Genomic DNA, 27,132 nt, shown 5'->3' with positions numbered 1-27,132 from the left:
AGAGGACCATAGGGCATGATGAGTAGCTATAGATGGCTGTGGGGACTATGGGGGTTATAGTGGTGCAAGAGTAGCTATAGGGGCTATCAGGGGGTCTACAGGAGCTGGCATGGGGCTATAGAGAGCTATAGGTGATGGGGAGAAGCCATAAAGGCTGTAGATGGCCTATGGGAGCTGGAGAGGCGCTTTGGGGGCTATAGAGGATTATGGGCAGCTGTGGGGGCTGGAGAGCACCTATAGGCTCTGGGGAGGGGCTATGGGGGGTTGGCCAGGACTAGGAATAGACTATAGGGGCCAGCAGCTACTGGGGTTTCAGAGGGTCTGTAGGGAGCTGCAGAGGAATGGTAGAGGCTGGCTATAGGGAGCTGGAAAGAAGCTATAGGTGGTGGAGAGGCGCTATAAGATTTGGAGCTGGAAGAGGGCTCCAGGGGCTGGAGGTTGGCCAGGGGGTGTATGGAGGCTATAATGAGAGGTCCAGGGAGCTGCAGGGGGCCTACAGGAACCCACAGGGGCTGGAGGAGCTGAGGGAGGGGCAATAGGAGTCCATAGGGGCTGCAGGAGGGGTTATAGGGGCTGTGGGAACCCATAGGGGATGTGGGAAGGGCTATAGGAGCTGTGGGAGTGGCTATGGGAACCTACAGGAGCTGTGGGAGCGGCTACAGGAACACACTGGGGGAGGGGCTATAGGGGTTGGCAGTGGGTGGTTATGGTGGCCACAGAGGCTGACAGCCTGCAGCAATCTATGAGGGATATAGGGGCAGAGGCTACAGGGGTATAGAGGCCCCTCATAGCTATAGGGCACAGGGGGTGGGGCTAGTCCCCAAGGAACCACCCCTTTCCCTGCCATTAACTCTGGAGCCTACTGATGGGTTAGGCCCAACCACAAAACGGGGGCTGGGGTGGGGGCAGGGGGGTCAGAATGGGGCCTCCTCAGGAGAGGCCAATGTCCCCAAGGCCACAAGCTCACATCACCCTCCCCATGTCACACACAGACCCCCCAGGTGCTCGCCTCCGTTGTCCTTTATTAGAGCCGGGGGCGGGAGGGAATGTCCCCAACCCCACCCCCTCCCAAATATCACAAAATAAACCTTAAATACAAAAGTAAAGCGTCCCCTCCCCTGGGGTGCAGCACCCATGGGTGGGGGGCACCTCAGCTGAGCCCCACCCACCCCCAAAAGTGGGGTGTGTGTGTGTGGGGGAAATGGCACAGGGTGCCACCCCCAGGCACAGCGCGGTGTCCCCAGTGAGGGCCACCCCTCCTCAAAGCATCCTGGTGACGGTGTCACGGCTGCTCCAGGCCGAGGCTGCAGGCTGTTCCCGCTGGCGGTGGCACGGCATAAACCACCTCTTCCTCCTCCTGGCAGATGATGGTGACGGCACCAGCAGGGTCTGGTGTCACCGGCACCGGCTGTAGACAGGCCTGGAGGGAGAGGCGACACCGGGAAGCCCCCAGCGTAGGGTGACACCATGAGGTGACACCACAGGGTGACATCCCTCTCCCCCCAACCCTGGCGTTGACACCAGCGTCACCCAGCGAGGAGCACCACCCACCAAGGAACAGCATCATCCGCCTCAGAACGGTGTCACCTGCCAGGTTGTCACCCGCCAGTGTCCCCAGTGTCACCTACCAGCTTGAGGCGCTCCGAGGAGAGGAGGCTTTCGCGGCGCAGCTGCTCCACCAGCCCCTCCATGGCCTCCAGCCGGGCCCGGTGTCGCCGTTGCCGCTGCTGCAACACCTTCACCTTCCGCTGTAGCACCAAGACGACGCCGACGAGTTCCTCGGTGCTCAGCTCGCCCGGCGTCACCGCCGGTGTCACTGCCTCGGACACAGTGGGGACGGTGGAGACGACGGGGAGCCTCAGGGCTGAACAAAGGACGGTCTTGGACGCGGTAGTGGCCGGCACGGTGTGGGCGGGATTGAAATGCAGCGGGCTGGCAGTGGGTGGTTTGACGGCCGCGTCCTCTGCCTGCGGGGATGGCGGTGGCGATGCAGTGGCGCAGCTGGGGACACCCTCGGGGACGTCTCCCGGTTCCACCGGGGAACCGAGAAGCGGCGGCGTGGTCGAGCCAGGCTCCAGGGCGACAGGCACAGCTTCCAGTGCAGCGGCTTCGGGGAGTGGTGGCTGCCCTGGCGACACCAGCTCTGCACCGCTCGCTGGGAGGGGCTGCTTAGGCTGGGTGACACCCGGCAGCGTGCTGGGACTCTCCTGCTTCTGTGAAAAACAAACAAACAAACAAACACCACAAGCCACACCAAACCCCCAAATTCCTGTTTCTGGAGGTTCTTGAAGTGATACAGCAGAGCAGGGAGGGGCAGCGGTGCAGGTTTGACCCCAAAATTCCCTGCTCTGGGGGACAAAAGCCACCCCGAGGTGACAAATCCCGCTCCTGGGGAACATCCAGACCCTTCCGGGGAGCTCCTAAAGCCCTCATAGAGCCTCTAAATCCCTCCTAGGAGGTTCCAGACCCCTCTAGGACAATCCACCACCCCAAAAGAGCCTCCTGCCCCTTCTGAGGGGGCTTCTAGAACCTTCCAGACCTGCCTAGAACCATCTGAGGAGCTTCGAGACCCCTTGAGACCCTTCTGGGGAGCTCCTAAATCTCTCAGGGATCCTCAAGACCTCTCTAGGAGCTTCCAGACCACTCTAGGACAACCCAGCACCCCCAAAGTGCCCCTATCCCCTTCTGTGGGGGCTTCTAGAACCTTTCAGACACTTCTAGATCCAGGTGAGGAGCTTAAGGGCCCTCTGGGGAGCTCCGAGATGCTTCCAAGGGACCTGTCCCTCTCCCAGAAGATTTTAGAGGAGCCTCCTAGGGGTTTCTAGACTGTTCCAGATGTTTCCAGGGCCTCTGCTGGTGGTGGTGGGCTTACCAGGGGGCTGTGGGGGAAGATGGTGGGGATGGCGTCGGGCCGCAGGTAGCGCACGCCCCAGCGGTACTGGAAGCAGGAGGGCTCGAAGTGGTCGCTGCAGAGGTGCTGGTGGCGGGTGGGCACCCAGTTCTCCCGCCGCATCTGGGTCAGCCATTGCCGCAGCCGCGCCGTGTCCTGCAGTGGGAACCTGGGGGGGTAACAGGATGGGGGTGGTAACGGGATGATGGGGGGTCCCCCACACCCTCATCTTTAATGCCTCCCTGGGGGACCCAAAGGCTGCCATTTCAGGCTGTCCCAACCCCGCCTTGGGTGCCCCCACCCCAGGGTCCTTCCCTGCGAGGGGGCTGAGTGTCCTCCCCTCAAAGAGCTGACTTGGGCCCAGACCCCACTCAGGCTCAGGTTCAGGCCTGAGGCCCAAGCCCAGGCCCCGCTCAGGTTCAGGCCTGAGGCCCAAGGCCAAGCCCTGCTCAGGCTTGAGCTCTGGCTCAGGCCCGAGGCCCAACCCCAGTCAGGCTCCAGCTCTGGCCTGAGGCCCAGCCCCACTCAGGCTCTGGCTCAGGCTCTGAGGCCCGAGGCCCAAGGCCCAGCCCCGCTCCAGCTCAGGCTCCGGCACCCAAGGCCCAGCCCCGCTCCAGCTCAGGCTCCGGCACCCAAGGCCCAGCCCCGCTCCAGGTCAGGCTCCGGCACCCAAGGCCCAGCCCCGCTCCAGGTCAGGCTCCGGCACCCAAGGCCCAGCCCCGCTCCAGGTCAGGCTCCGGCACCCAAGGCCCAGCCCCGCTCCAGGTCAGGCTCCGGCACCCAAGGCCCAGCCCCGCTCCAGGTCAGGCTCCGGCACCCAAGGCCCAGCCCCGCTCCAGGTCAGGCTCCGGCACCCAAGGCCCAGCCCCGCTCCAGCTCAGGCTCCGGCACCCAAGGCCCAGCCCCGCTCCAGCTCAGGCTCCGGCACCCAAGGCCCAGCCCCGCTCCAGCTCAGGCTCCGGCACCCAAGGCCCAGCCCCGCTCCAGCTCAGGCTCCGGCACCCAAGGCCCAGCCCCGCTCCAGCTCAGGCTCCGGCACCCAAGGCCCAGCCCCGCTCCAGCTCAGGCTCCGGCACCCAAGGCCCAGCCCTGCTCCAGGTCAGGCTCAGGCCCAAGGCCAAGGCCTGCTCAGGCCCAAGGCCCAAGGCCAAGCCCTGCTCAGGCTCCAGCTCAGGCCCAAGGCCCAAGGCCAAGCCCTGCTCAGGCTCAGCTACAGGCTTCAGGCTCAGGCCCAGGCCGGGCCAACGAGCTCACCCCAGCTAACGAACCTACTCCACTTCGTGGGTGCTCCCCACTCCACAGGCTCAGGCCCAAGGCCAAGCCCCGATAAGGCTCAGGCTTAGGCTTGAGGCTCAGGCCCCTTCCCACCATGGGCGGGGCCGAGGGCAGAGCCCGCCTCCCCGGTACCCGCTCCCCGGTACTAACTTGTAGAAGCTGAGCCGGCGGGCGGGCGGCCGGGGCTGCCCCGCAGCGTTGCTGCAGTGCGGGGCCCGGCAGTACTTGGGCATCGCTGCCGCTTCACGTGACGCAGCGTGTGGCGTCAACGCGCACGGCCGTCGCCATAGCAACGCTTCCGTTAGCACCCTCCCTTGTGGGAGCGCGCATGCGCACTGAGACGGGGCGCCGTGGCCATAGCAACGGGGCCTACACGGCCGGGCGTGAACGCGGAACCTCCCCGTGGGGCTCCCCACTCCCGGGACGGCCCCGTTCTCCCGGGATGCGCCCTTTCCCACGCCGTTAATAACCCCCTTCCGTGGCTTTAATTGCCGCCGACAGTCACGGCCGGGCAGGTTGGGCCGGGTCCGCGGGGCCCGAAGCCACAGTGGGCGGTACCGGCGCCGGTCCTCCCCCGCTATTGGCCGAGTGACAGGAAGCCTCAGGGCGGAGCCTTGCCCCGCGGCTCCGCGCTGCCATTGGGCGAGGCGGGGGAGCCGGGCCGTGAGCGGCGTGGGCGGTGGCCAATGGAGAGGGGACCCGGCTTTCCGCGCGCCGTTCGGAGCGGTAACGAGCAGCGGCGACCCGCAGCCATGGCGGCGGGCGGTGACGGGGCGAGCGGCGGCACCGGGCCCGACTCGCCTCCGCTCTTCAACCCGCGGCAGCGGTCGCAGCACCAACGCCCGGAGAAGGCGGTGAGGAGCGCCCGGGCGGGCGGCCGCTGGGGCGATGGGAGGGGCGGGGATTCGGGAGAGGGGCGGGGCTTTCCCCATGGTGGCGGGGCTGGGGGCTCCCCATGTGGGCGGGGCTTTGCGTAGGAGATGGCTTGTTGGGGGCGTGTCCACGGGAGGTGCAGCTTAGGGAGAAGGCGGGGTAAAGGTTCCATGGGGCGGGGCTTCGGAGAGGGGCGGGGTTGGGGGTCCCTGCGGGGGCGGAGCCTGGACAAGGAGCAGGGCTGCGGGCCTGGGGGCGGAGCCTGAGGAGGGGGCGGGACTGAAGGTCTGGGGGTGGAGCCTGGGGAGGGGGTGGGACTGGTGACCGAGGGCAGAGCCTAGGGAAGGGTCAAGGCTGACTGTCTGGGGGCGGAGCCTGGGGAGGGGGCGGGACTGTCTGTCTGGGGGCGGAGCCTGGGGAGGGGCAGCACTCGGGGTCTCCATCGGGGGAGGGGATGGCAGTGCTTCCATCCAGGCTGTGCTTTGGGGATCCCCTCGGGGATGGGGGAGATGAAGTGTGGGACACGGAGTGCCCATGGATGCCCTGCACCGCCCCAGGGCCACCCCTGGCGGGTCAGGGTCCCATCCTGGCCACACGTCCCGCCCCCCCTCCTGCGCCCCCCATGTTCCCCCTGCCCCCTCCAGCCCCATGCCCATGGGGCTCCTTCCTCCTCTCCCCCAGGTGATGCTGGAGAAGGTGCTGGGAATCACCACCCAGTCCAGCAGCAGCCTGGCCTGCCACCCAGCTGCCGGGCTGCTCGCCTACCCAGCAGGGTAAGCATCCACCAGGAGCCCCGGGAGCCCCTCATGCCCCCTGACACCCCAGCCGGGGAAAAAACTGTCCCCTTCCTATGCAGGTGCGTCGTCGTCATCCTGAATCCCCGGGATAACAGGCAGAGACACATCCTGAACCCCTCCAGGTACCCCCCGATACCTCCAGGTACCCCTGTACGCTTCCAGGTACCCCCAAACACCTCTAGGAACCCCAAACACCTCCAGGTATGCCTCAAACACTGCCTGAACACCTCCAGCTAACCCTAAACACCTCCAGGTACACCCAAACTCCTCCTGAACAGTTCCAGGCACCCCACAAACACAGGCTGTGCCATACATTGGGTTCCAAGAACAACCTCGCGCTGCTTCCAGTATTTTTTCTCCCTTCTCCTCCCAGTAAACCCTCAGTTTTCCCTCCAGAGCCACCCAGTTGTTAATGAAAACCCAACGTTTTCCAGGAAAACCCTAAGTGCGTTGGCCTTCTCGCCCGATGGCAAGCTCCTGGTCACCGGAGAGGTGGGTACCACTTATTTATAGTCACCTACACCCCAATTTTGGCTGTCCCGGCACTGGCGGGATGGAGTATTATCCCTCCCCTCCTTTTTTGGGGTTTTCTACCCAATTTGGGATTGCGCTGGGCGGGTGGGAACACCTTTTAGGGTCGGAGGACGTGCCGGGTGGCCGCAGGGGGCTGGCGAGAAGGGGAAAGCCGCCGCCACGCCGCTGTTTTCCCCCCGCTGCCCGGCGTAGAACGGACACCGCCCGGCCGTCCGCGTGTGGGACGTGGAGGAACAGGCGCAGGTGTCGGCATTGCTCGGTCACAAGTGCGGCGTGGCTTGCGTCGCCTTCTCCCCCAGCGGCAAGTACCTGGTGTCGGTGGGCTACATGCACGACATGGTGGTCAACGTTTGGGATTGGAAGGTGAGCTCCGGCTGAACTGAGCTGAAAGCAGCTTGAAATTCCCCAAATCGGGGTGAAAACCCAGCCCTTTTCCCTCTTTTCTCATGGTTGCTCATGGCTACGGACTTTTTTTTGCGCTAACGCTTACTGTGCACGACCCAACCACGTCTTTCCGAGCAGAAGGATTCCCTGGTCGCGTCGAACAAGGTGTCCTGCAAAGTGACGGCTGTGTCCTTCTCCGAGGACAGCTACTTTGTCACCGTGGGGCAACGCCACGTCAAATTCTGGTTCCTGGACTCGTCGAGGGATGTGAAGGTGAGGGGGTGCCCTTTGCCGACACTGTCTCGGGGGCACGGGCAGCCGATGAAGCCGATCTGGGGCTGGACACCGCTTAAATCCTCATTACTAAGCCGATGTGACATGGGAGCGGGAGGTTTCTGTAGAAAGAAGTGAAGAAAACAGCAGGTTTTCGTCCCAAAATTCATGCCACGTCCTTCCTGAACGTTGCTTTGCTCTGGTCATCTGGCGCCGGACCTCGAAGGCGCGGGTGTTTCAGCTCAGCGCGGAGCTGGGGAAGCTCCAGCCGGCGAAAGATCCCTCTGGCAGGGAGAGCGTGCGGGGACGGTGCCGACATCCAGCGGTTGGGAGCCACTTCCTTCGTTAACGCTCATTAACGTCGTGCTGGAGACTCTACCTTCGCTTTGCAGATCAACGAGACGGTGCCGCTGGTGGGACGCTCGGGGCTGCTGGGTGAGCTTCACGACAACGTCTTCTGTGGCGTGGCCTGTGGCCGAGGGCCGATGTCCGGCAGCACCTTCTGCGTCTCCTCCTCGGGACTGCTCTGCCAGTTCAACGAGAAGCGGATGCTGGAAAAATGGATGGTTCTGCAGGTGGGTGGTGGCGGGGGATCACCCGGAACCCCCCCAGGGTGAAGCCCAGCGGCAGGGACCTTACCCGCTCTGGCCGCAGGTACCGCTGGCAAACTGCCTCTGCCTCAGCGAGGAGCTGATATTTTGCGGTTGCGCCGACGGCACCGTGAAGATTTTCCAGGCTCGTGACATGTGCTACCTGAGCGACCTCCCCAGACCTCACCCCCTGGGCGTGGATGTCACCCAGGCCCCCCCACCGAGGTACCGCACGGCAGCAGGGATCCCCCGCTGCCCCCTCCCGAACTGCCCGGCACGGCTTTTTGTTGCTGAACTGCCGGGTTTCAGACCCCACAGCTCTCATTGCTCGGCCCTGCGAGCTCGCCTCGATGGAGCTCTGAGCTGAGATGGGTTCGAATCGGTGCCTGATTTCACCCACAGTGAAGGACAGCGAGGACGGGTGGGCGGTGTCAGGCTTACGGGGGGGGCGTCCCTTCATTTTCCCCTTCGTTTCGGGGCTGCATGTTGGGATACGGCCGCCATTCTGTTTGCAAATCAAATCTGCCTCCGGTGGAGCGCTCGGTGGGCTCTGCAGGGGCCGGTCCCCCAAAACCCTGCTGCTGTGGGACATGACCTGACCCCCTCTCCCTCTCCCCGAAGGCGGCCGGACCTGGTATACCCCGACACCATCGCCTTGGCCTACGACACCGGCAACCGCTGGCTGTCCTGCGTCTACAAGGACCACAGCATCTACGTCTGGGACGTCGGGGACCTGCGCAACATCAGGAAGGTGTGGTCGGACCTTTTCCACAGCTCCTTCGTCTGGAGTGTCGAGGTGAGGGCGAGCTGGTCCCACCGGGGCCATTTGGGGCACCCGCAGCCCCCCTGTCCTTCCCTGCCCCGACCCCAACACATAACCCCCTGGGTGCAGGTGTACCCCGAATTTGAGGAGCAGAGATCCTGTCTGCCTCCCGGCTCCTTCCTGACGTGCTCCTCGGACAACACCATCCGCACTTGGACCCTGGAAAATGGCTCCGCGCGGCCCATCCAGGGCAGCGCCTACAGCACGGTACGATGAGGAGGGGGGCTTCGTCCCACCTCCCTGCCCAAGGCAGCCCCCCAAAACTGCGCCAGAAGCTGGGGAAGCTCAACCAGCTCCCTGTGCTCTCATTTGCGGGATTTCCCTCTAGAAAACGAGGTTGCTGGAGGTTTTGGGGTGGTTCCCGTCAGCTTCTTGCCACTTTAGGTACAGAGCTGCTCCCCCAGCGGTGATTTTTAGTGGGTTTTGGTGATTATAGCAAGCTTGGAATCTGCTTTCTGTTCTCCTGTGCTCACTATTTCTGTCCAAATGACCAAAGGGCACAATTGTGCTTCTCAAACCCTGGTGTTTCCTGAGCGGGGAAAGCATGGAAAAAATAAAGCGGGGATGTTGGAAGCAGTTGGGTGATGGGGGTGGGCTCCGCTCCTCCCCAAAGAGCTGCCTGCGCTGTACCAGGGGCCTGACCGTCCCCTCTCCTCCCACGCCAAGACCCTGCTGAACATCGTCTATGTGGACAACAACACACAGCACCTCCAGGATTCCTCCAGCGTGCCTGACCGAAGTGACAACGTGGGTCACCTTGATGTCAAGTCCGGGGTACGGGTGATGAAGATCAGCCCCGACGGGGAGCATTTGGCATCAGGGGACAGAGGAGGAACCATCAGGCAAGTGGTGCTCGGAAAGCCGATGGAGGACGGGCGCGGTTGGGTGCCTGGGTGGGCTCCCCACTCGTTTTACCTGCTCGCCTTTCTCCGTGAGAACCTCCGAGCCCCCTCACTGCGTGCCGACAGCGTTCCTGGCCCCCTTCCCTGGTTCTTGGGGGGCTGAGCTGTCGACACGCTTCCCTCGCAGGATACACGAGCTGCAGTTCATGCGGGAGGTGGCTAAAGTGGAGGCTCACGATTCAGAAGTTCTTTGCTTGGAGTATTCGAAGCCAGAAACCGGTAAGGCTTCATCCCAGCGGCGGTGTCGGGCAGTGCCAGTGAACCTCGAGGCTCGGCTTCCCGGTGACCGGCTCTAACCGGTGGGAAAGCTTCTCCTTCACCAAATGAGTTGAAGAATCCTGAAAAACGAGCTTTGCAGGCAAGGGTGTCTCCTCTGAGAAACCACCGGGAGTTGGAGACAAGCCCCCGGGACGCACAGCTAACCCCACTCAGCCTGTGCTGGGGGTAACCGACCCCTCCAAGCGGTGCCACCTCCGTTCGCTCTTCCTTTAACACCTGGCATGGTTCAGCCCCAGTCGGCAACTGAACACCCGGCAGCCGCTCGCTCACACCCCCCACCCCTGGGGGACGGGGGAGAGAATTGGAAGAGCAAAAGCAAAAAAACCAACTTGTGGGTTGAGATAAGAACAATTTAATAATTAAGATAAAATAATAATTATAATAATGATGATTATTATAGTAATAACAATAATGATGATATAATAAAAAGGAAAAGGGAGAAAGGGCGAAAAAACCCACAGAAACACAAGTGATACAACCGCTCCCCACCCGCCGACCGACGCTGCCCGTCCCCCAGCCGCGGTTGCTCCCCCCTCCCCCGGCCAGCCCCTCCCAGTAACACACTGGGCATGACGTTCCATGAGATGGAATGTCCCTTTGGCCGGTTTGACTCCGCTCTCTCGGCTGTGCCCCCTCCCCTCCCGGCCCCTTGTGCCCCCGGCAGAGCCTGGGAAGCTGGAAAAGCCCTTGGCTAGTACAAGCCCTGCCCAGCACCAGCCAAACCGCCGGTGCGTTACCAACATTGGTTTCATACTAAGCCCAAAGCGCAGCACTGGGCCAGCTGCAGTGAAGAAAATTAACTCTATCCCACTCAAACCATGACAACACCCCGCCTAGAACCGGTTGCCATCCAAATCCTTGCAGGGAAATGACAGCAAATATACTGTTGTGTTAACAAAAACCTTTAGTGTGGCGTTATTTTACCATCTCTTTTCCGACGGCTCCAGGAGCAGCGCTGCTGGCTTCGGCGAGCCGGGACAGGCTGATCCACGTCTTGAACGTAGACAGGAACTACAGGCTGGAGCAAACCCTGGATGATCACTGCTCCGCGATAACGTCGGTGAAGTTTGCTGGTAGGCAGCTGAATTGCATCCAAATTCCCTGCCGTCGGGCTGCCCTTCGCCTTGTTCTGCCTTTCTGTCTGGATTTACCTACCTAAACTTCAACGTCTGCGTTAGAGGGAGCTCCTCGCTAGAAAACAAGCATCTTGGGACAAGAGCATGGAGCCATCCATTGGAGGGGATCCGTAGCGGGGGGATCCCACCCTTGGATTGCATCCAGTCCTTAAAATAGTCATTTTTGTAATGGATTTATTCATAAATAATCTTTTTTTGGATTCACTCGGTGGCGAATTGGGAACAGACGTGATCTCCCATCGCCTTCCCCTGTGCTCTCTTCACTCAGGCAACGGGGACATTCAGCTGATCAGCTGCGGCGCCGATAAAAGTATTTATTTCCGCAACGCTCGAAAGGTGGGTTAGCAGCATCGCCACAGAGGGGGGGACACACCTGCTATTTCTCCCCAGAAATCTGACGAGCGAGAAGGCAACACGACTCTCCCCATCTCCCTGCAGCTCCCAGACAGCTTCAATTTCGTTAGGACTCATCATGTCGCCGAGAAAACCACCTTGTATGACATGGACATTGACATCACGCAGAAATACGTGGCTGTCGCCTGCCAGGACAGAAACGTCAGGTGAAGGCGCTTTTCTGCACGGGCTCAGGCTAAATCCACGCCGGGATCGCCTTTCTTCTCCCGGCTCCGGTGTCCTCGGCGGGCTCGTTGCCGGCTTGACGACATCCCGCTCCTCCCGCAGGGTGTACAGCACGGCCAGTGGGAAGCAGAAGTACTGCTATAAGGGCTCACAAGGAGACGAAGGCTCCTTGCTGAAGGTAAGAGGGTGATTTTCGGTCGTCAGGGTGTCCCTGACAGCTCCCTCAGCACAGGGCGGGACCGTCATCGGTGTGGAAGGGCTTGGGGCTGAGCCGTCGGTACCCTCGAGGGAAGAGCTGCCGTCCCGAGGGACCTGGAGACGTTGGCCAACGTGAACATCATGAGGTTCAACAAGGCCAAGCGCGAGGTCCTGCGGCTGGGCGGGGGCAACCCTCCGTCCCGGCGCGGGCTGGGGGGTGGACGGCCGGACAGAGAGCAGCCCTGCGGAGAAGGACTTGGGGACGCCGGTGGGTGACAAACGGGGTGTGAGCCGGCAGTAGGGAGGGGATTTGGGATTTGAGACCCGCCCCGCATCCAGCTCTGGGGACCCCAGCACAAGGCGGCCGCGGAGCTGCTCGAGCGGGTCTGGAGGAGGCCAGGGAGATGGGCCGGGGCTGGAGCAGCTCCGCGGCGGGGAGAGGCTGAGGGAGTTGGGGTCGTCCAGCCTGGGGAAGAGAAGGAGACCTTACTGCGGCCGCTCAGTACGTAAAGGGGCTCGTAAGAAAGACAGAGAGAGACTTTGACCAGGGTCCGAAGGGACGGGATGAGGGGCAACAGCTTTAGACCGACTGAGGGGAGGGTTAGGGAGGACGTGAGGAAGAGATGGTGTATCGTGAGGGCGGTGAGACGCTGGAGCAGGTTGTCCAGAGAGGCTGTGGCTGCCCCATGGTGGGAGGTGTCCAAGGTCGGGTTGGAGGGAGCTCGGAGCAACCCGATGGAGCGGGAGATGTCCCTGCCTGTGCCAGGAGGTTGGATGGGGGCCCTTGGAACATCCCTTCAAGCCAGACCCCTCCTGCCTGGTTCCGTTTGCCTTCCCACCCGCAGCCGAGCCCGACCCACCGCTCCTCTCCCCCAGGTGCAGCTGGATCCCTCGGGCACCTTCCTGGCAACGAGCTGCTCCGACAAGAGCATCGCCCTCATCAACTTCCACTCTGGGGAGTGCGTGGCGAAAATGTTCGGCCATTCAGGTTCAATTCCTCTTGAAAACCTGGGGGGTGCCCGGGCAAAAGAGGGAAGACGCAGAGGAGAGCTGCAAGAAGCCCCCTGCATGTCCCCCCTTTGGCCATGAAACCTCCCCAATAACACCCCCATGCACCCGTTGTGTCACTTAAATCTCCTGAACAAGCATGGGGGTCGTGGTCCTGACGTGGAACCCCTTCCCACACCTCCTTCTCTTTGGCACAGAAATAGTCATGGGGATGCGGTTCACCTACGACTGCCAGCACCTCATCACCGTCTCGGGAGACAGGTAGGGGCCAGCAGACCTAAAAAATGATCTGATTTACGCCTCGCCCTATATGCCTCGCCCTATATGCCTTGCCCTTATACACTTTGCAAGACACGACGGGAGAAGAATTGGCTTTTGCAAGCGCTGGGTGGGAGGTTCGCACAAGTGGAGGCAGCGCTAAAGGGCTGAGGCGGATTGAATTAATTGAGGGATTTAACATAAAGCCCCCCCGTATCCAAAATCTGGGGGCGAACTGACCTTCCCACCCGCCCCGCCCCGTCATTCTACCCCCAGCTGCATCTTTGTTTGGCACCTGGGCCACAAAATCACCAGCAGCATGAAGCAGCACTTGCTGGAGCTCGATTTGCTGCAGCCAAAGTGGGTGAAGGAGCCCGGTCCCCCAGCGCAGCTCAGGTAGGGGGGGGGGAAAGCCCCTCGCCCCATGGGCACCCCAAAAATGGGGTGGGACGGAGCTCAGCGGTCCCACCGTTCTCCTCTCCTTCAGGCAGGAGACCCATGTCGTGATCCCTGGTGGGATGGCAGCTCCCACTGCCAGCGGAGCCTCCGACGAGGAGCCCGAGGAGGAGCGAGATGAGGCCTCAACCCCGCAGACCCCCTCCATGGAGGACTTGGAGCCACGTGCGTTGCGGGCCAGGCTCCCTTTGCAGCTGTACCCTGTTTTTCTGCCCGTCTTTCCTCCGAGCGGTGCGTGGCACCGCTCCTAACCCCGCTCTCCCCCTCCAGCTCCGGCGTCCATCCTAACCAACGGCAGGATGCCCATGTGGGCAAAGAGGCTGGTAAGTCGCATGGCCGCACCTAGAAGTGTAATTTAATTTAATTTAATGCGACCGGATGAAGATCTCTCTGCTCCATTTTCACCCGATTCCCTCTTTTTTCCCTCCCTTTCCAGCTCGGAGAGGTGGAGGAAGGGGACAGGGTGGCCACCAGACCCCGGAGGAGCTACCGGCCGCAGGGGCGATGGGCAGAGCACGCCGAGAGGGACCCCTTCAAGACCCTGCTGGAGGCGGAGGCACCCTACTTCACCCCCCTCAAATCCCACCTCGAGGGCAACGCGGGGTGCGAGCGCGGCAGCCTGGAGCACTTGCTTTCAGAGGTCAGTTGCCCCAGTCCCGAGCTATGAGGGGCCGGACCCTGCGCCCTCAATCAGCCCGTGCTGGATTCCGGTTTTAACCATCCCGGGAGTCCCCCCCACCCACTGGCACCTGTCTTTCTGGGAAAAATCCAGCTACAGACATCAGCTCCCCGTCTCTGGCAGGCGGAGAACTCTGCCAGCGACCTCACTGAGGACTTCCAGCTCTCCGAGCCCTTCCCAGATGAGGAAACCAGCAGAGGACTGGAACTGGTGGATACAACTGGGACCAGCCTGGAGGAGCTGTGCGTGCTGGAGGCGAGCAGGTCAGTGCTGGCCAAAGTGAAACGCAGCATTTGCTGCCAGTGTTAAGTCAACCTCTCCCTGCTAGTTTGGGCTTTATTTGACTGCGCCAAGTCCCAGCTCATGCCGAGCTCCACCGCACCCTCATTCCCACCGCACCCTCTTCCACACCGTGGCTTTTCCTTTCAAGCCTAATTTCAGAGCGTTTTGGCAACGCCTGGCACCATGGGGCAGGACGGGCTCCCCAGCTCACACCAAACCTCCAATCTGGCTCCTAAAGCTCATCAAGGGGTTGGAGGAGGGAAATTTTTTGGGTGCGACTGAACCCCATCCCGACCGCGTTCCCGCTCAGAGCGATGGCGAGTGCAGACCCGGCAGCGGCATCGGTGCTCGACTGGCACCGACCCGCTCGCTTTCCCCCAAGGCAATGCATGCTGGAGCTGCCGCTGCACCCCACGTACCCCGGGGAGATCGGGATCGGCCGGGAGGATGCCTCGTCCTGCGTTTCACCCTGTTTGGGAATGCTGGTGCCTTGCTACCAGCCAGCAGGTAACGCCAGGAGCACTGGCTTTGCCGGCGCTGAACACTTGTGACCGAGCAGAAGGCCTGGGGGTGGATTTAGCTCTTGGGGGACGTGTTGGAATTAAAACCACCTGGTGCCAACATCCGTTGTGGCGGGATTTCCTTCCCGGCTCCATCCTGGCAGATGAGGACTCATCGGGCTCCGCCGGGGACGCAGAGGAGCCGGAGGAGAACCCGCCATCGAGCAGCTCCCTGCCGCAGACCCCGGAGCAGGAGAAATACCTCAAGCAGCACTTCGAGACGTTGGCGGACGCCGATGCGAGAGGTAACGGGAAAAACCGTGGGCGGACGGAGCCGGTGCGCTCGGTACAGCTGATCCGGGTGGATCGCAGCGATAGCGGAGCTAACACTTCCTGACTCACGGCCGCAGAGAAATTTGATGGCTCCTTAAAGGATTTGAAACCACCCAAAGCTGAGGATGAGGAAGAAAACTTGTTCTTGAACCCACGTTTGAGCATTTCAGCCCGGTTCCTCTTGCGCTGCCAGAAGAACAGCAGGTGGGCATCAGACGCTGTGTTCGTCTGGAGAGGAAGTGGTTTCCTGCTCCCAACCCCTTCTCTTGTCCCGCAGGCTGGCGGCCATCCTGCCCCTGCGGGCACGGCCCCGGCCGCAGAGCCCTACCCGTGCCCAGGAGCCACTTAGGGACGAGCCGAAAACATCTGAGGAGCTCCAGCAATCAGAGGCGAGTCAGTTTTCTGCCTAAGAGAAGGGGAAATTTGGGGGAGAAACACCCAAAAAAAGGCATTTTCATTCCTCGGGCTGGACTAAGCGGCATCTCCATCAACTTTTTAGAAACCGACAGATGAAAAACCTTGCGAAATGGGAGAGGAAACAGGCTCCAACACCAGCAAACCCACGGGTGAGCATTTGAGGACAACGAGGGGCTCCCTTCACCCCAAAACCTCCTCCTGGCTGGGGACAAGGCAGTTATTTTGTCCCCTCCCGGAGCGGGGGACATGGCTCACAGCAGCTGCTGTGCCCACAGGACCCCACCTCCAGGTCAAGACCTTCACCACGGCCCTGCGGCTGCTGCAGACGCACTTCCAGGAGATGCTGGGGCTCTACGACCAGGTCGGTGCCTGCCAAAGCAGGGGGAACCCCCTGATTCACGGCGTTTTGGGGGGGGTTGTTCGCTTCTTCCTCCCTCGGAAGACCAGCCGCTGACACAGTCTCATGCAGCATCCTCGCAGAGCAGCTGGCAGCTCATGGCTTAGGCTGGCGTACCCTTCACTGGGTTAAAAACCAGCTGGACGGCCAAGCCCAGAGAGTTGTGGTGCATAGAGCTAAACTCAGTTGGCGGCTGGTCACGAGCCATGTCCCCTGGGCTCAGTTTTAGGGCCAGTCTTCTTTACTATCTTGATCAGGAATACAGATGAGGGGATTGAGCGTGGCCTAAGTTTGCAGATGGCTCCCACCAAATTGGGTGGGAATGTCGATCTGCTCCAGGGTAGGAAGGCTCTGCAGGGGGATCTGGACAGGCTGGATCCATGGGCTGCGCTTAATTGGGTGAGGTTTAACAAGGCCAAGTGCCAGGTCTTGCACTTTGGTCACAACAACCCCAGGCAACGCTCCAGGCCTGGGGCAGAGGGGCTGGAAAGCTGCGTGGTGGAGAAGGCCCTGGGGGCGCTGGCTGACAGCGGCTGGGCGTGAGCCAGCAGTGCCCGGGTGAAGTTTAACAAGGACAAGGGCTGGGTTTTACACCTGGGGCACGGCAGCCCTGGCTGTACAGACAGCCTGGGGAACGGGAGGCTGGAGAGCAGCTCTGCGGGGAGGGACCTGGGGGCTCTGGCCGATGGCAAGTTGAACACGAGCCCCCAGCGTGCCCTGGCAGCCCCGAGGGCCAGCCGTGCCCCGGGGGGCATCGAGCCCTGCATCGCAGCCGGGCGAGGGGGGGATTGTCCCGCTCTGCCCCGCGCTGGGGCGGCCTCACCTCGAGCGCTGTGGGCAGTGTTGGGCACCGCAGGATATAGGATATAAACGATATAAAGGATATAAAGCTCCTTGAGAGCATCCAGAGAAGGGCCATGAAGTTGGGGAAGGGTTTAGAGGGGAAACCGTGCGAGGAGCGGCTGGAGTCCCTGGGTTTGTTCAGCTGGAGCAGAGGAGGCCGAGGGCAGCCTCATGGCCTCTGCAGCTCCCTCCTGAGGGCAGGAGGAGGGGCAGGGCTGGTCTCTGCTCTCTGGTGCCCAACACCAGGCCCCGAGGGAATGGCAGGGAGATGTGCCAGGGGAGGGTGAGGCTGGGCATTAGGGAAAGGTCCTTCCCCCCGAGGGTGGTGGGGCCCTGGCACAGGCTCCCCAGGGAGGCATCACGGCACCAGCCTGGCGATGTTCCAGAAGCCCTTGGACAAGGCCCTCAGAGACACGGTGTGAATTTGGGGTGTCCTGAGCAGGGACGGGAGCTGGGCTCGATGGTCCTTGTGGGTCCCTCCCAGCTCAGGGCATTCAATGATTGTAGGTGGCCAAGGAGGCCACCAGCCCCCGGGCTTGTGTCAGCACTGGTGTGGCCAGCAGGGGCCGGGCAGGGATGGGGCCCCTGTGCTCGGCCCCAGTGAGGCCCCACCTCGAGTGCTGGGCTCAGGTTTGGGCCCCTCGGGACAAGAAGGGCCTGGAGGGGCTGGAGCGTGTCCAGAGAAGGGCAGCGGGGCTGGGGCAGGGTCTGGAGCACAAGTGTGCTGGGGGGCAGCTGAGGGGGCTGGGGGGGTTTAGCCTGGAGAAGGGGGGGCTGAGGGGAGCCCTTCTCGCTCTCTGCAGCTGCCTGAGAGGGGCTGGAGTGAGGGGGGGTCGGTCTCTGCTCCCAAGGAACGAGCGACTGGAGAGGAAACGGCCTCCGGTTGCGTTGGGGAGGTTCAGGTTGGCTGTTGGGGACTATTTCTTCACCAAAAGGGCTGTCAAGCACTGGCAGAGGCTGCCCAGGGAGGTGGGGGAGTCGCCACCCCTGGGGGGCTTCAAACAACATGTAGATGCGGCACTTGGCGACGTGGTTTAGGTGCTGTTGGGTCGATGGTTGGCCTTGATGATCCCAGAGGCCTTTTCCAACTTTAACAATTCTCTGTTTTGGGGGTCAGAGCCCCAAAAAACCACCTGGCGTGGCTCACTTCAGAGCCAAGGCGCCGGCAGAGCGTTTTAACCACCCGGCAACGAATGGGAGGGTGACGAAGGGATGTGTCTCCCGCAGGTGACCCTCTGCGCTGAGGCCACCGAGGAGGACCTCTTCCAGGCGAGGATGGCACTGGGCGGCCTTTTCAGCTGGGTGAAAGTGGAGCTGCGATCCCGTGGTGTGACCAGTGATGCTGAACCCCAAAACCCGGCACTGCTCCGTGCCTACTCCAACCCCCTCATGGAGGAGGTTGGAGGGCAGCAGCCCTGACATGCATTAAATTGAGGTACTGGGGTGCCGACCCCCCTTCCTGGTTACATTTTGGCTATTTTTTAGGCAATTCTCTACATTTTAACCCTTTTTGCAGCTCTTGGATGGGTCTTTTTCTCCGGTTTCCACGTTGTCCCGCTCGGAGCCCCTCAAACACCCACCAAATGCCCTGACCGGCACATCCCCTCACAACCCTGACCCTGTTTCATGGCACCGGCAGCAGGACAGAAGCCGCCATCACTGTTGGTTTTCAAGGTTGTTTAAATAATAAAAGGCTATAGAACCAAAACGAGGGGTTTTTGTGGTTGGTGGCTCTGGCATCTGACGATCTCGCTGGGCCCCACAAGACTTTCATGCGGCAATTTGGGCTTCAGTGAGATGTTGGGTGGCTGGAGGGTGGTTCAGGGTAGCCAGGGGATGATTCAGGGCCCAACCGGGCAATTTCAGGTGCGGAAGAAGGAGATTTTGAGCAAGTCAAGGCTCAACAGAGTGATTTGAGACAGGGTGGGGGCAATGTGGGGGCATGGGGAGGTGATTTGGGGTACCCAGATGGCAATTTAAAGCCCCACGACTACAATATGGGGCACATCGTGGGCAACTGGGGGCCCTGGGGATGCAAACTGGGGTCCAGTGGGGCGAGTTAGAGCCTTGTGGGGACATGTGAGGCTGCTGTGGGGTGATATGGGGCAACTGGGAGACAACAGGGTGTCGTGGTTCAGCCTCAGCTGGCAACTGAACACCCCGCAGCTGCTCGCTCACCACCCCCCCACCCCTGGGGGATGGGGAAGAGAATCGGACGAGCAAAAGAACTTGTGGGTTGAGAGAAGCACAGTTTAATGATTACAATAAAATGATAATAATAGTAACAATGATTATGATAATAACAACAAGAATGTTAATATAATAAAATGGAAAAGGAAGGGAAAGGAAAAAAAAAAAGGAAAAAACCCACAGAAACACAAACGACACAGCCGCTCCCCACCCGCCGACCGACGCTGCCCGTCCCCCAGCCGCGGTTGCTCCCCCCTCCCCCGGCCAGCCCCTCCCAGTAACACACTGGGCATGACGTTCCATGAGATGGAATGTCCCTTTGGCCAGTTTGACTCCGCTCTCTCGGCTGTGCCCCCTCCCCTCCCGGCCCCTTGTGCCCCCGGCAGAGCCTGGGAAGCTGGAAATGTCCTTGACTAGTACAAGCCCTGCCCAGCAGCAGCCCAAACATCTCTGTGTTATCTCAGCGGGTTTTTTTCCACGCTAAGTTCAAAGCACAGCACTACACCAGCTAGAGTGAAGAAAATTAACTCTATCCCAGCTGAAACCATGACACAGGGTTACAACCTGGAGCCCACTGGGGACAATTTGGGCCCCCCAGCTGAAATTTGAGGCCCACAGGGACATTTTGGGGTATCAGGGATGCGATTTAGGGTGCATTGGGGGCAACTTGGGGCCCACGGGGACATTTTGGGGTACCAGGGATGCGATTTAGGGTGCATTGGGGACAACTTGGGGCCCACGGGGACATTTTGGGGTATCAGGGATGCGATTTAGGGTGCATTGGGGGCAACTTGGGGCCCACAGGGACATTTTGGGGTACCAGGGATGCGATTTAGGGTGCATTGGGGACAACTTGGGGCCCACGGGGACATTTTGGGGTATCAGGGATGCGATTTAGGGTGCATTGGGGGCAACTTGGGGCCCACGGGGACATTTTGGGGTACCAGGGATGCGATTTAGGGTGCATTGGGGGCAACTTGGGGCCCACAGGGACATTTTCGGGTACCAGGGATGCGATTTAGGGTGCATTGGGGACAACTTGGGGCCCACAGGGACATTTTGGGGTACCAGGGATGCGATTTAGGGTGCATTGGGGGCAACTTGGGGCCCACAGGGACATTTTCGGGTACCAGGGATGCGATTTAGGGTGCATTGGGGACAACTTGGGGCCCACAGGGACATTTTCGGGTACCAGGGATGCGATTTAGGGTGCATTGGGGACAACTTGGGGCCCACGGGGACATTTTGGGGTACCAGGGATGCGATTTAGGGTGCATTGGGGGCAACTTGGGGCCCACAGGGACATTTTCGGGTACCAGGGATGCGATTTAGGGTGCATTGGGGACAACTTGGGGCCCACAGGGACATTTTCGGGTACCAGGGATGCGATTTAGGGTGCATTGGGGACAACTTGGGGCCCACGGGGACATTTTGGGGTATCAGGGATGCGATTTAGGGTGCATTGGGGGCAACTTGGGGCCCACGGGGACATTTTGGGGTACCAGGGATGCGATTTAGGGTGCATTGGGGGCAACTTGGGGCCCACGGGGACATTTTGGGGTACCAGGGATGCGATTTAGGGTGCATTGGGGACAACTTGGGGCCCACAGGGACATTTTGGGGTACCAGGGATGCGATTTAGGGTGCATTGGGGACAACTTGGGGCCCACGGGGACATTTTGGGGTATCAGGGATGCGATTTAGGGTGCATTGGGGGCAACTTGGGGCCCACGGGGACATTTTGGGGTACCAGGGATGCGATTTAGGGTGCATTGGGGGCAACTTGGGGCCCACGGGGACATTTTGGGGTACCAGGGATGCGATTTAGGGTGCATTGGGGACAACTTGGGGCCCACGGGGACATTTTGGGGTATCAGGGATGCGATTTAGGGTGCATTGGGGGCAACTTGGGGCCCACGGGGACATTTTGGGGTACCAGGGATGCGATTTAGGGTGCATTGGGGACAACTTGGGGCCCACGGGGACATTTTGGGGTATCAGGGATGCGATTTAGGGTGCATTGGGGGCAACTTGGGGCCCACAGGGACATTTTCGGGTACCAGGGATGCGATTTAGGGTGCATTGGGGACAACTTGGGGCCCACAGGGACATTTTCGGGTACCAGGGATGCGATTTAGGGTGCATTGGGGACAACTTGGGGCCCACAGGGACATTTTGGGGTACCAGGGATGCGATTTAGGGTGCATTGGGGACAACTTGGGGCCCACGGGGACATTTTGGGGTATCAGGGATGCGATTTAGGGTGCATTGGGGGCAACTTGGGGCCCACGGGGACATTTTGGGGTACCAGGGATGCGATTTAGGGTGCATTGGGGACAACTTGGGGCCCACGGGGACATTTTGGGGTACCAGGGATGCGATTTAGGGTGCATTGGGGGCAACTTGGGGCCCACAGGGACATTTTGGGGTATCAGGGATGCGATTTAGGGTGCATTGGGGACAACTTGGGGCCCACAGGGACATTTTGGGGTACCAGGGATGCGATTTAGGGTGCATTGGGGGCAACTTGGGGCCCACAGGGACATTTTGGGGTACCAGGGATGCGATTTAGGGTGCATTGGGGGCAACTTGGGGCCCACAGGGACATTTTGGGGTACCAGCGATGCGATTTAGGGTGCATTGGGGACAACTTGGGGCCCACGGGGACATTTTGGGGTACCAGGGATGCGATTTAGGGTGCATTGGGGACAACTTGGGGCCCACAGGGACATTTTGGGGTACCAGGGATGCGATTTAGGGTGCATTGGGGACAACTTGGGGCCCACAGGGACATTTTGGGGTATCAGGGATGCGATTTAGGGTGCATTGGGGGCAACTTGGGGCCCACGGGGACATTTTGGGGTACCAGGGATGCGATTTAGGGTGCATTGGGGGCAACTTGGGGCCCACGGGGACATTTTGGGGTACCAGGGATGCGATTTAGGGTGCATTGGGGACAACTTGGGGCCCACGGGAACATTTTGGGGTATCAGGGATGCGATTTAGGGTGCATTGGGGGCAACTTGGGGCCCACGGGGACATTTTGGGGTACCAGGGATGCGATTTAGGGTGCATTGGGGGCAACTTGGGGCCCACGGGGACATTTTGGGGTACCAGGGATGCGATTTAGGGTGCATTGGGGGCAACTTGGGGCCCACGGGGACATTTTGGGGTACCAGGGATGCGATTTAGGGTGCATTGGGGGCAACTTGGGGCCCACAGGGACATTTTGGGGTACCAGGGATGCGATTTAGGGTGCATTGGGGGCAACTTGGGGCCCACGGGGACATTTTGGGGTATCAGGGATGCGATTTAGGGTGCATTGGGGACAACTTGGGGCCCACGGGGACATTTTGGGGTACCAGGGATGCGATTTAGGGTGCATTGGGGGCAACTTGGGGCCCACGGGGACATTTTGGGGTACCAGGGATGCGATTTAGGGTGCATTGGGGGCAACTTGGGGCCCACGGGGACATTTTGGGGTACCAGGGATGCGATTTAGGGTGCATTGGGGGCAACTTGGGGCCCACAGGGACATTTTGGGGTACCAGGGATGCGATTTAGGGTGCATTGGGGGCAACTTGGGGCCCACAGGGACATTTTGGGGTACCAGGGATGCGATTTAGGGTGCATTGGGGACAACTTGGGGCCCACGGGGACATTTTGGGGTACCAGGGATGCGATTTAGGGTGCATTGGGGGCAACTTGGGGCCCACGGGGACATTTTGGGGTACCAGGGATGCGATTTAGGGTGCATTGGGGGCAACTTGGGGCCCACAGGGACATTTTGGGGTATCAGGGATGCGATTTAGGGTGCATTGGGGACAACTTGGGGCCCACAGGGACATTTTGGGGTATCAGGGATGCGATTTAGGGTGCATTGGGGACAACTTGGGGCCCACGGGGACATTTTGGGGTACCAGGGATGCGATTTAGGGTGCATTGGGGACAACTTGGGGCCCACAGGGACATTTTGGGGTACCAGGGATGCGATTTAGGGTGCATTGGGGGCAACTTGGGGCCCACGGGGACATTTTGGGGTACCAGGGATGCGATTTAGGGTGCATTGGGGGCAGCTTGGGGCCCACGGGGACATTTTGGGGTATCAGGGATGCGATTTAGGGTGCATTGGGGACAACTTGGGGCCCACAGGGACATTTTGGGGTACCAGGGATGCGATTTAGGGTGCATTGGGGACAACTTGGGGCCCACAGGGACATTTTGGGGTACCAGGGATGCGATTTAGGGTGCATTGGGGGCAACTTGGGGCCCACGGGGACATTTTGGGGTACCAGGGATGTGATTTAGGGTGCATTGGGGGCAACTTGGGGCCCACAGGGACATTTTGGGGTACCAGGGATGCGATTTAGGGTGCATTGGGGACAACTTGGGGCCCACGGGGACATTTTGGGGTACCAGGGATGCGATTTAGGGTGCATTGGGGACAACTTGGGGCCCACAGGGACATTTTGGGGTACCAGGGATGCGATTTAGGGTGCATTGGGGGCAACTTGGGGCCCACGGGGACATTTTGGGGTACCAGGGATGCGATTTAGGGTGCATTGGGGGCAGCTTGGGGCCCACGGGGACATTTTGGGGTATCAGGGATGCGATTTAGGGTGCATTGGGGGCAACTTGGGGCCCACGGGGACATTTTGGGGTACCAGGGATGCGATTTAGGGTGCATTGGGGGCAACTTGGGGCCCACGGGGACATTTTGGGGTATCAGGGATGCGATTTAGGGTGCATTGGGGACAACTTGGGGCCCACGGGGACATTTTGGGGTATCAGGGATGCGATTTAGGGTGCATTGGGGGCAACTTGGGGCCCACAGGGACATTTTGGGGTACCAGGGATGCGATTTAGGGTGCATTGGGGACAACTTGGGGCCCACAGGGACATTTTGGGGTACCAGGGATGCGATTTAGGGTGCATTGGGGGCAACTTGGGGCCCACAGGGACATTTTGGGGTACCAGGGATGCGATTTAGGGTGCATTGGGGGCAACTTGGGGCCCACGGGGACATTTTGGGGTATCAGGGATGCGATTTAGGGTGCATTGGGGGCAACTTGGGGCCCACGGGGACATTTTGGGGTACCAGGGATGCGATTTAGGGTGCATTGGGGGCAACTTGGGGCCCACAGGGACATTTTGGGGTACCAGGGATGCGATTAAGGGTGCATTGGGGGCAACTTGGGGCCCACAGGGACATTTTGGGGTACCAGGGATGCGATTTAGGGTGCATTGGGGACAACTTGGGGCCCACGGGGACATTTTGGGGTACCAGGGATGCGATTTAGGGTGCATTGGGGGCAACTTGGGGCCCACGGGGACATTTTGGGGTACCAGGGATGCGATTTAGGGTGCATTGGGGACAACTTGGGGCCCACAGGGACATTTTGGGGTATCAGGGATGCGATTTAGGGTGCATTGGGGACAACTTGGGGCCCACGGGGACATTTTGGGGTACCAGGGATGCGATTTAGGGTGCATTGGGGACAACTTGGGGCCCACGGGGACATTTTGGGGTACCAGGGATGCGATTTAGGGTGCATTGGGGACAACTTGGGGCCCACAGGGACATTTTGGGGTATCAGGGATGCGATTTAGGGTGCATTGGGGACAACTTGGGGCCCACAGGGACATTTTGGGGTACCAGGGATGCGATTTAGGGTGCATTGGGGGCAACTTGGGGCCCACAGGGACATTTTGGGGTACCAGGGATGCGATTTAGGGTGCATTGGGGGCAACTTGGGGCCCACGGGGACATTTTGGGGTATCAGGGATGCGATTTAGGGTGCATTGGGGGCAACTTGGGGCCCACGGGGACATTTTGGGGTACCAGGGATGCGATTTAGGGTGCATTGGGGACAACTTGGGGCCCACAGGGACATTTTGGGGTACCAGGGATGCGATTTAGGGTGCATTGGGGACAACTTGGGGCCCACAGGGACATTTTGGGGTATCAGGGATGCGATTTAGGGTGCATTGGGGGCAACTTGGGGCCCACAGGGACATTTTGGGGTACCAGGGATGCGATTTAGGGTGCATTGGGGACAACTTGGGGCCCACGGGGACATTTTGGGGTACCAGGGATGCGATTTAGGGTGCATTGGGGACAACTTGGGGCCCACGGGGACATTTTGGGGTACCAGGGATGCAATTTAGGGTGCATTGGGGACAACTTGGGGCCCACGGGGACATTTTGGGGTATCAGGGATGCGATTTAGGGTGCATTGGGGACAACTTGGGGGCCCACGGGGACATTTTGGGGTACCAGGGATGCGATTTAGGGTGCATTGGGGACAACTTGGGGCCCACGGGGACATTTTGGGGTACCAGGGATGTGATTTAGGGTGCATTGGGGACAACTTGGGCCCACGGGGACATTTTGGGGTACCAGGGATGCGATTTAGGGTGCATTGGGGACAACTTGGGGCCCACGGGGACATTTTGGGGTACCAGGGATGCGATTTAGGGTGCATTGGGGGCAACTTGGGCCCACGGGGACATTTTGGGGTACCAGGGATGCGATTTAGGGTGCATTGGGGACAACTTGGGGCCCACAGGGACATTTTGGGGTACCAGGGATGCGATTTAGGGTGCATTGGGGGCAACTTGGGGCCCACGGGGACATTTTGGGGTACCAGGGATGCGATTTAGGGTGCATTGGGGGCAACTTGGGCCCACAGGGACATTTTGGGGTACCAGGGATGCGATTTAGGGTGCATTGGGGACAACTTGGGGCCCACAGGACATTTTGGGGTATCAGGGATGCGATTTAGGGTGCATTGGGGGCAACTTGGGGCCCACGGGGACATTTTGGGGTACCAGGGATGCGATTTAGGTGCATTGGGGGCAACTTGGGGCCCACAGGGACATTTTGGGGTACCAGGGATGCGATTTTAGGGTGCATTGGGGACAACTTGGGGCCCACAGGGACATTTTGGGGTATCAGGGATGCGATTTAGGGTGCATTGGGGCAACTTGGGGCCCACGGGGACATTTTGGGGTACCAGGGATGCGATTTAGGGTGCATTGGGGACAACTTGGGGCCCACGGGACATTTTGGGGTACCAGGGATGCGATTTAGGGTGCATTGGGGACAACTTGGGGCCCACGGGGACATTTTGGGGTATCAGGGATGCGATTTAGGGTGCATTGGGGACAACTTGGGGCCCACGGGGACATTTTGGGGTACCAGGGATGCGATTTAGGGTGCATTGGGGGCAACTTGGGGCCGACGGGAACATTTTGGGGTATCAGGGATGCGATTTAGGGTGCATTGGGGACAACTTGGGGCCCACGGGGACATTTTGGGGTACCAGGGATGCGATTTAGGGTGCATTGGGGGCAACTTGGGGCCCACAGGGACATTTTGGGGTATCAGGGATGCGATTTAGGGTGCATTGGGGACAACTTGGGGCCCACAGGGACATTTTGGGGTACCAGGGATGCGATTTAGGGTGCATTGGGGACAACTTGGGGCCCACAGGGACATTTTGGGGTACCAGGGATGCGATTTAGGGTGCATTGGGGACAACTGGGGCCCACAGGGACATTTTGGGGTACCAGGGATGCGATTTAGGGTGCATTGGGGGCAGCTTGGGGCCCACAGGGACATTTTGGGGTACCAGGGATGCGATTTAGGGTGCATTGGGGACAACTTGGGGCCCACGGGGACATTTTGGGGTATCAGGGATGCGATTTAGGGTGCATTGGGGGCAACTTGGGGCCCACGGGGACATTTTGGGGTACCAGGGATGCGATTTAGGGTGCATTGGGGGCAAGCTTGGGGCCCACAGGGACATTTTGGGGTATCAGGGATGCGATTTAGGGTGCATTGGGGACAACTTGGGGCCCACAGGGACATTTTGGGGTACCAGGGATGCGATTTAGGGTGCATTGGGGGCAACTTGGGGCCACGGGGACATTTTGGGGTATCAGGGATGCGATTTAGGGTGCATTGGGGCAACTTGGGGCCCACGGGGACATTTTGGGGTACCAGGGATGCGATTTAGGTGCATTGGGGGCAACTTGGGGCCCACGGGGACATTTTCGGGTATCAGGGATGCGATTTAGGGTGCATTGGGGGCAACTTGGGGCCCACAGGGACATTTTGGGGTACCAGGGATGCGATTTAGGGTGCATTGGGGACAACTTGGGGCCCACAGGGACATTTTGGGGTACAGGGATGCGATTTAGGGTGCATTGGGGACAACTTGGGGCCCACAGG

General features: G+C 60.3%; 2 protein-coding genes across 3 annotated transcripts; one reads left to right on the top strand and one right to left on the bottom strand.

The window, feature by feature from the left end:
* Positions 1–1,005: 1,005 nt before the first annotated feature.
* On the bottom strand, positions 1,006–4,468 carry LOC135310788 (peroxynitrite isomerase THAP4-like). Its single transcript, XM_064439754.1, has 4 exons — positions 4,316–4,468; positions 2,873–3,059; positions 1,629–2,213; positions 1,006–1,420 (listed from the first exon to the last, which is right to left on the bottom strand). Exons 1-4 carry the CDS (start codon positions 4,396–4,398, stop codon positions 1,283–1,285), a joined length of 993 nt encoding a protein of 330 aa, XP_064295824.1. The 5' UTR covers positions 4,399–4,468; the 3' UTR covers positions 1,006–1,282.
* A 367-nt stretch (positions 4,469–4,835) lies between these two features.
* On the top strand, positions 4,836–18,408 carry LOC135310787 (WD repeat-containing protein 62-like). Of its 2 annotated transcripts, none has more exons than XM_064439753.1 (31): positions 4,836–5,019; positions 5,720–5,811; positions 5,895–5,957; positions 6,270–6,327; positions 6,562–6,732; positions 6,892–7,026; positions 7,419–7,601; positions 7,681–7,841; positions 8,238–8,412; positions 8,509–8,646; positions 9,106–9,281; positions 9,469–9,560; positions 10,568–10,693; positions 11,025–11,092; positions 11,195–11,316; positions 11,438–11,513; positions 12,410–12,521; positions 12,739–12,802; positions 13,076–13,195; positions 13,287–13,420; positions 13,526–13,578; positions 13,692–13,895; positions 14,028–14,197; positions 14,599–14,723; positions 14,881–15,021; positions 15,127–15,253; positions 15,327–15,438; positions 15,549–15,615; positions 15,742–15,827; positions 17,934–18,141; positions 18,223–18,408. In XM_064439753.1, exons 1-30 carry the CDS (start codon positions 4,852–4,854, stop codon positions 18,123–18,125), a joined length of 3,711 nt encoding a protein of 1,236 aa, XP_064295823.1. In that variant the 5' UTR covers positions 4,836–4,851; the 3' UTR covers positions 18,126–18,141; positions 18,223–18,408. The 2 variants fall into 2 exon arrangements, with proteins under 2 accessions (XP_064295823.1, XP_064295822.1); XM_064439752.1 differs by having other exon boundaries at positions 4,837–5,019; positions 14,058–14,197.
* Positions 18,409–27,132: the final 8,724 nt, after the last annotated feature.

This window comes from Phalacrocorax carbo (genome assembly GCF_963921805.1).
Source record: "Phalacrocorax carbo chromosome 31 unlocalized genomic scaffold, bPhaCar2.1 SUPER_31_unloc_4, whole genome shotgun sequence".
Lineage (NCBI taxonomy): Eukaryota > Metazoa > Chordata > Aves > Suliformes > Phalacrocoracidae > Phalacrocorax > Phalacrocorax carbo.
The sequence above is the reverse complement of the archived record's forward strand: the minus strand, read 5'-3'. Positions and strand labels throughout refer to the sequence as shown.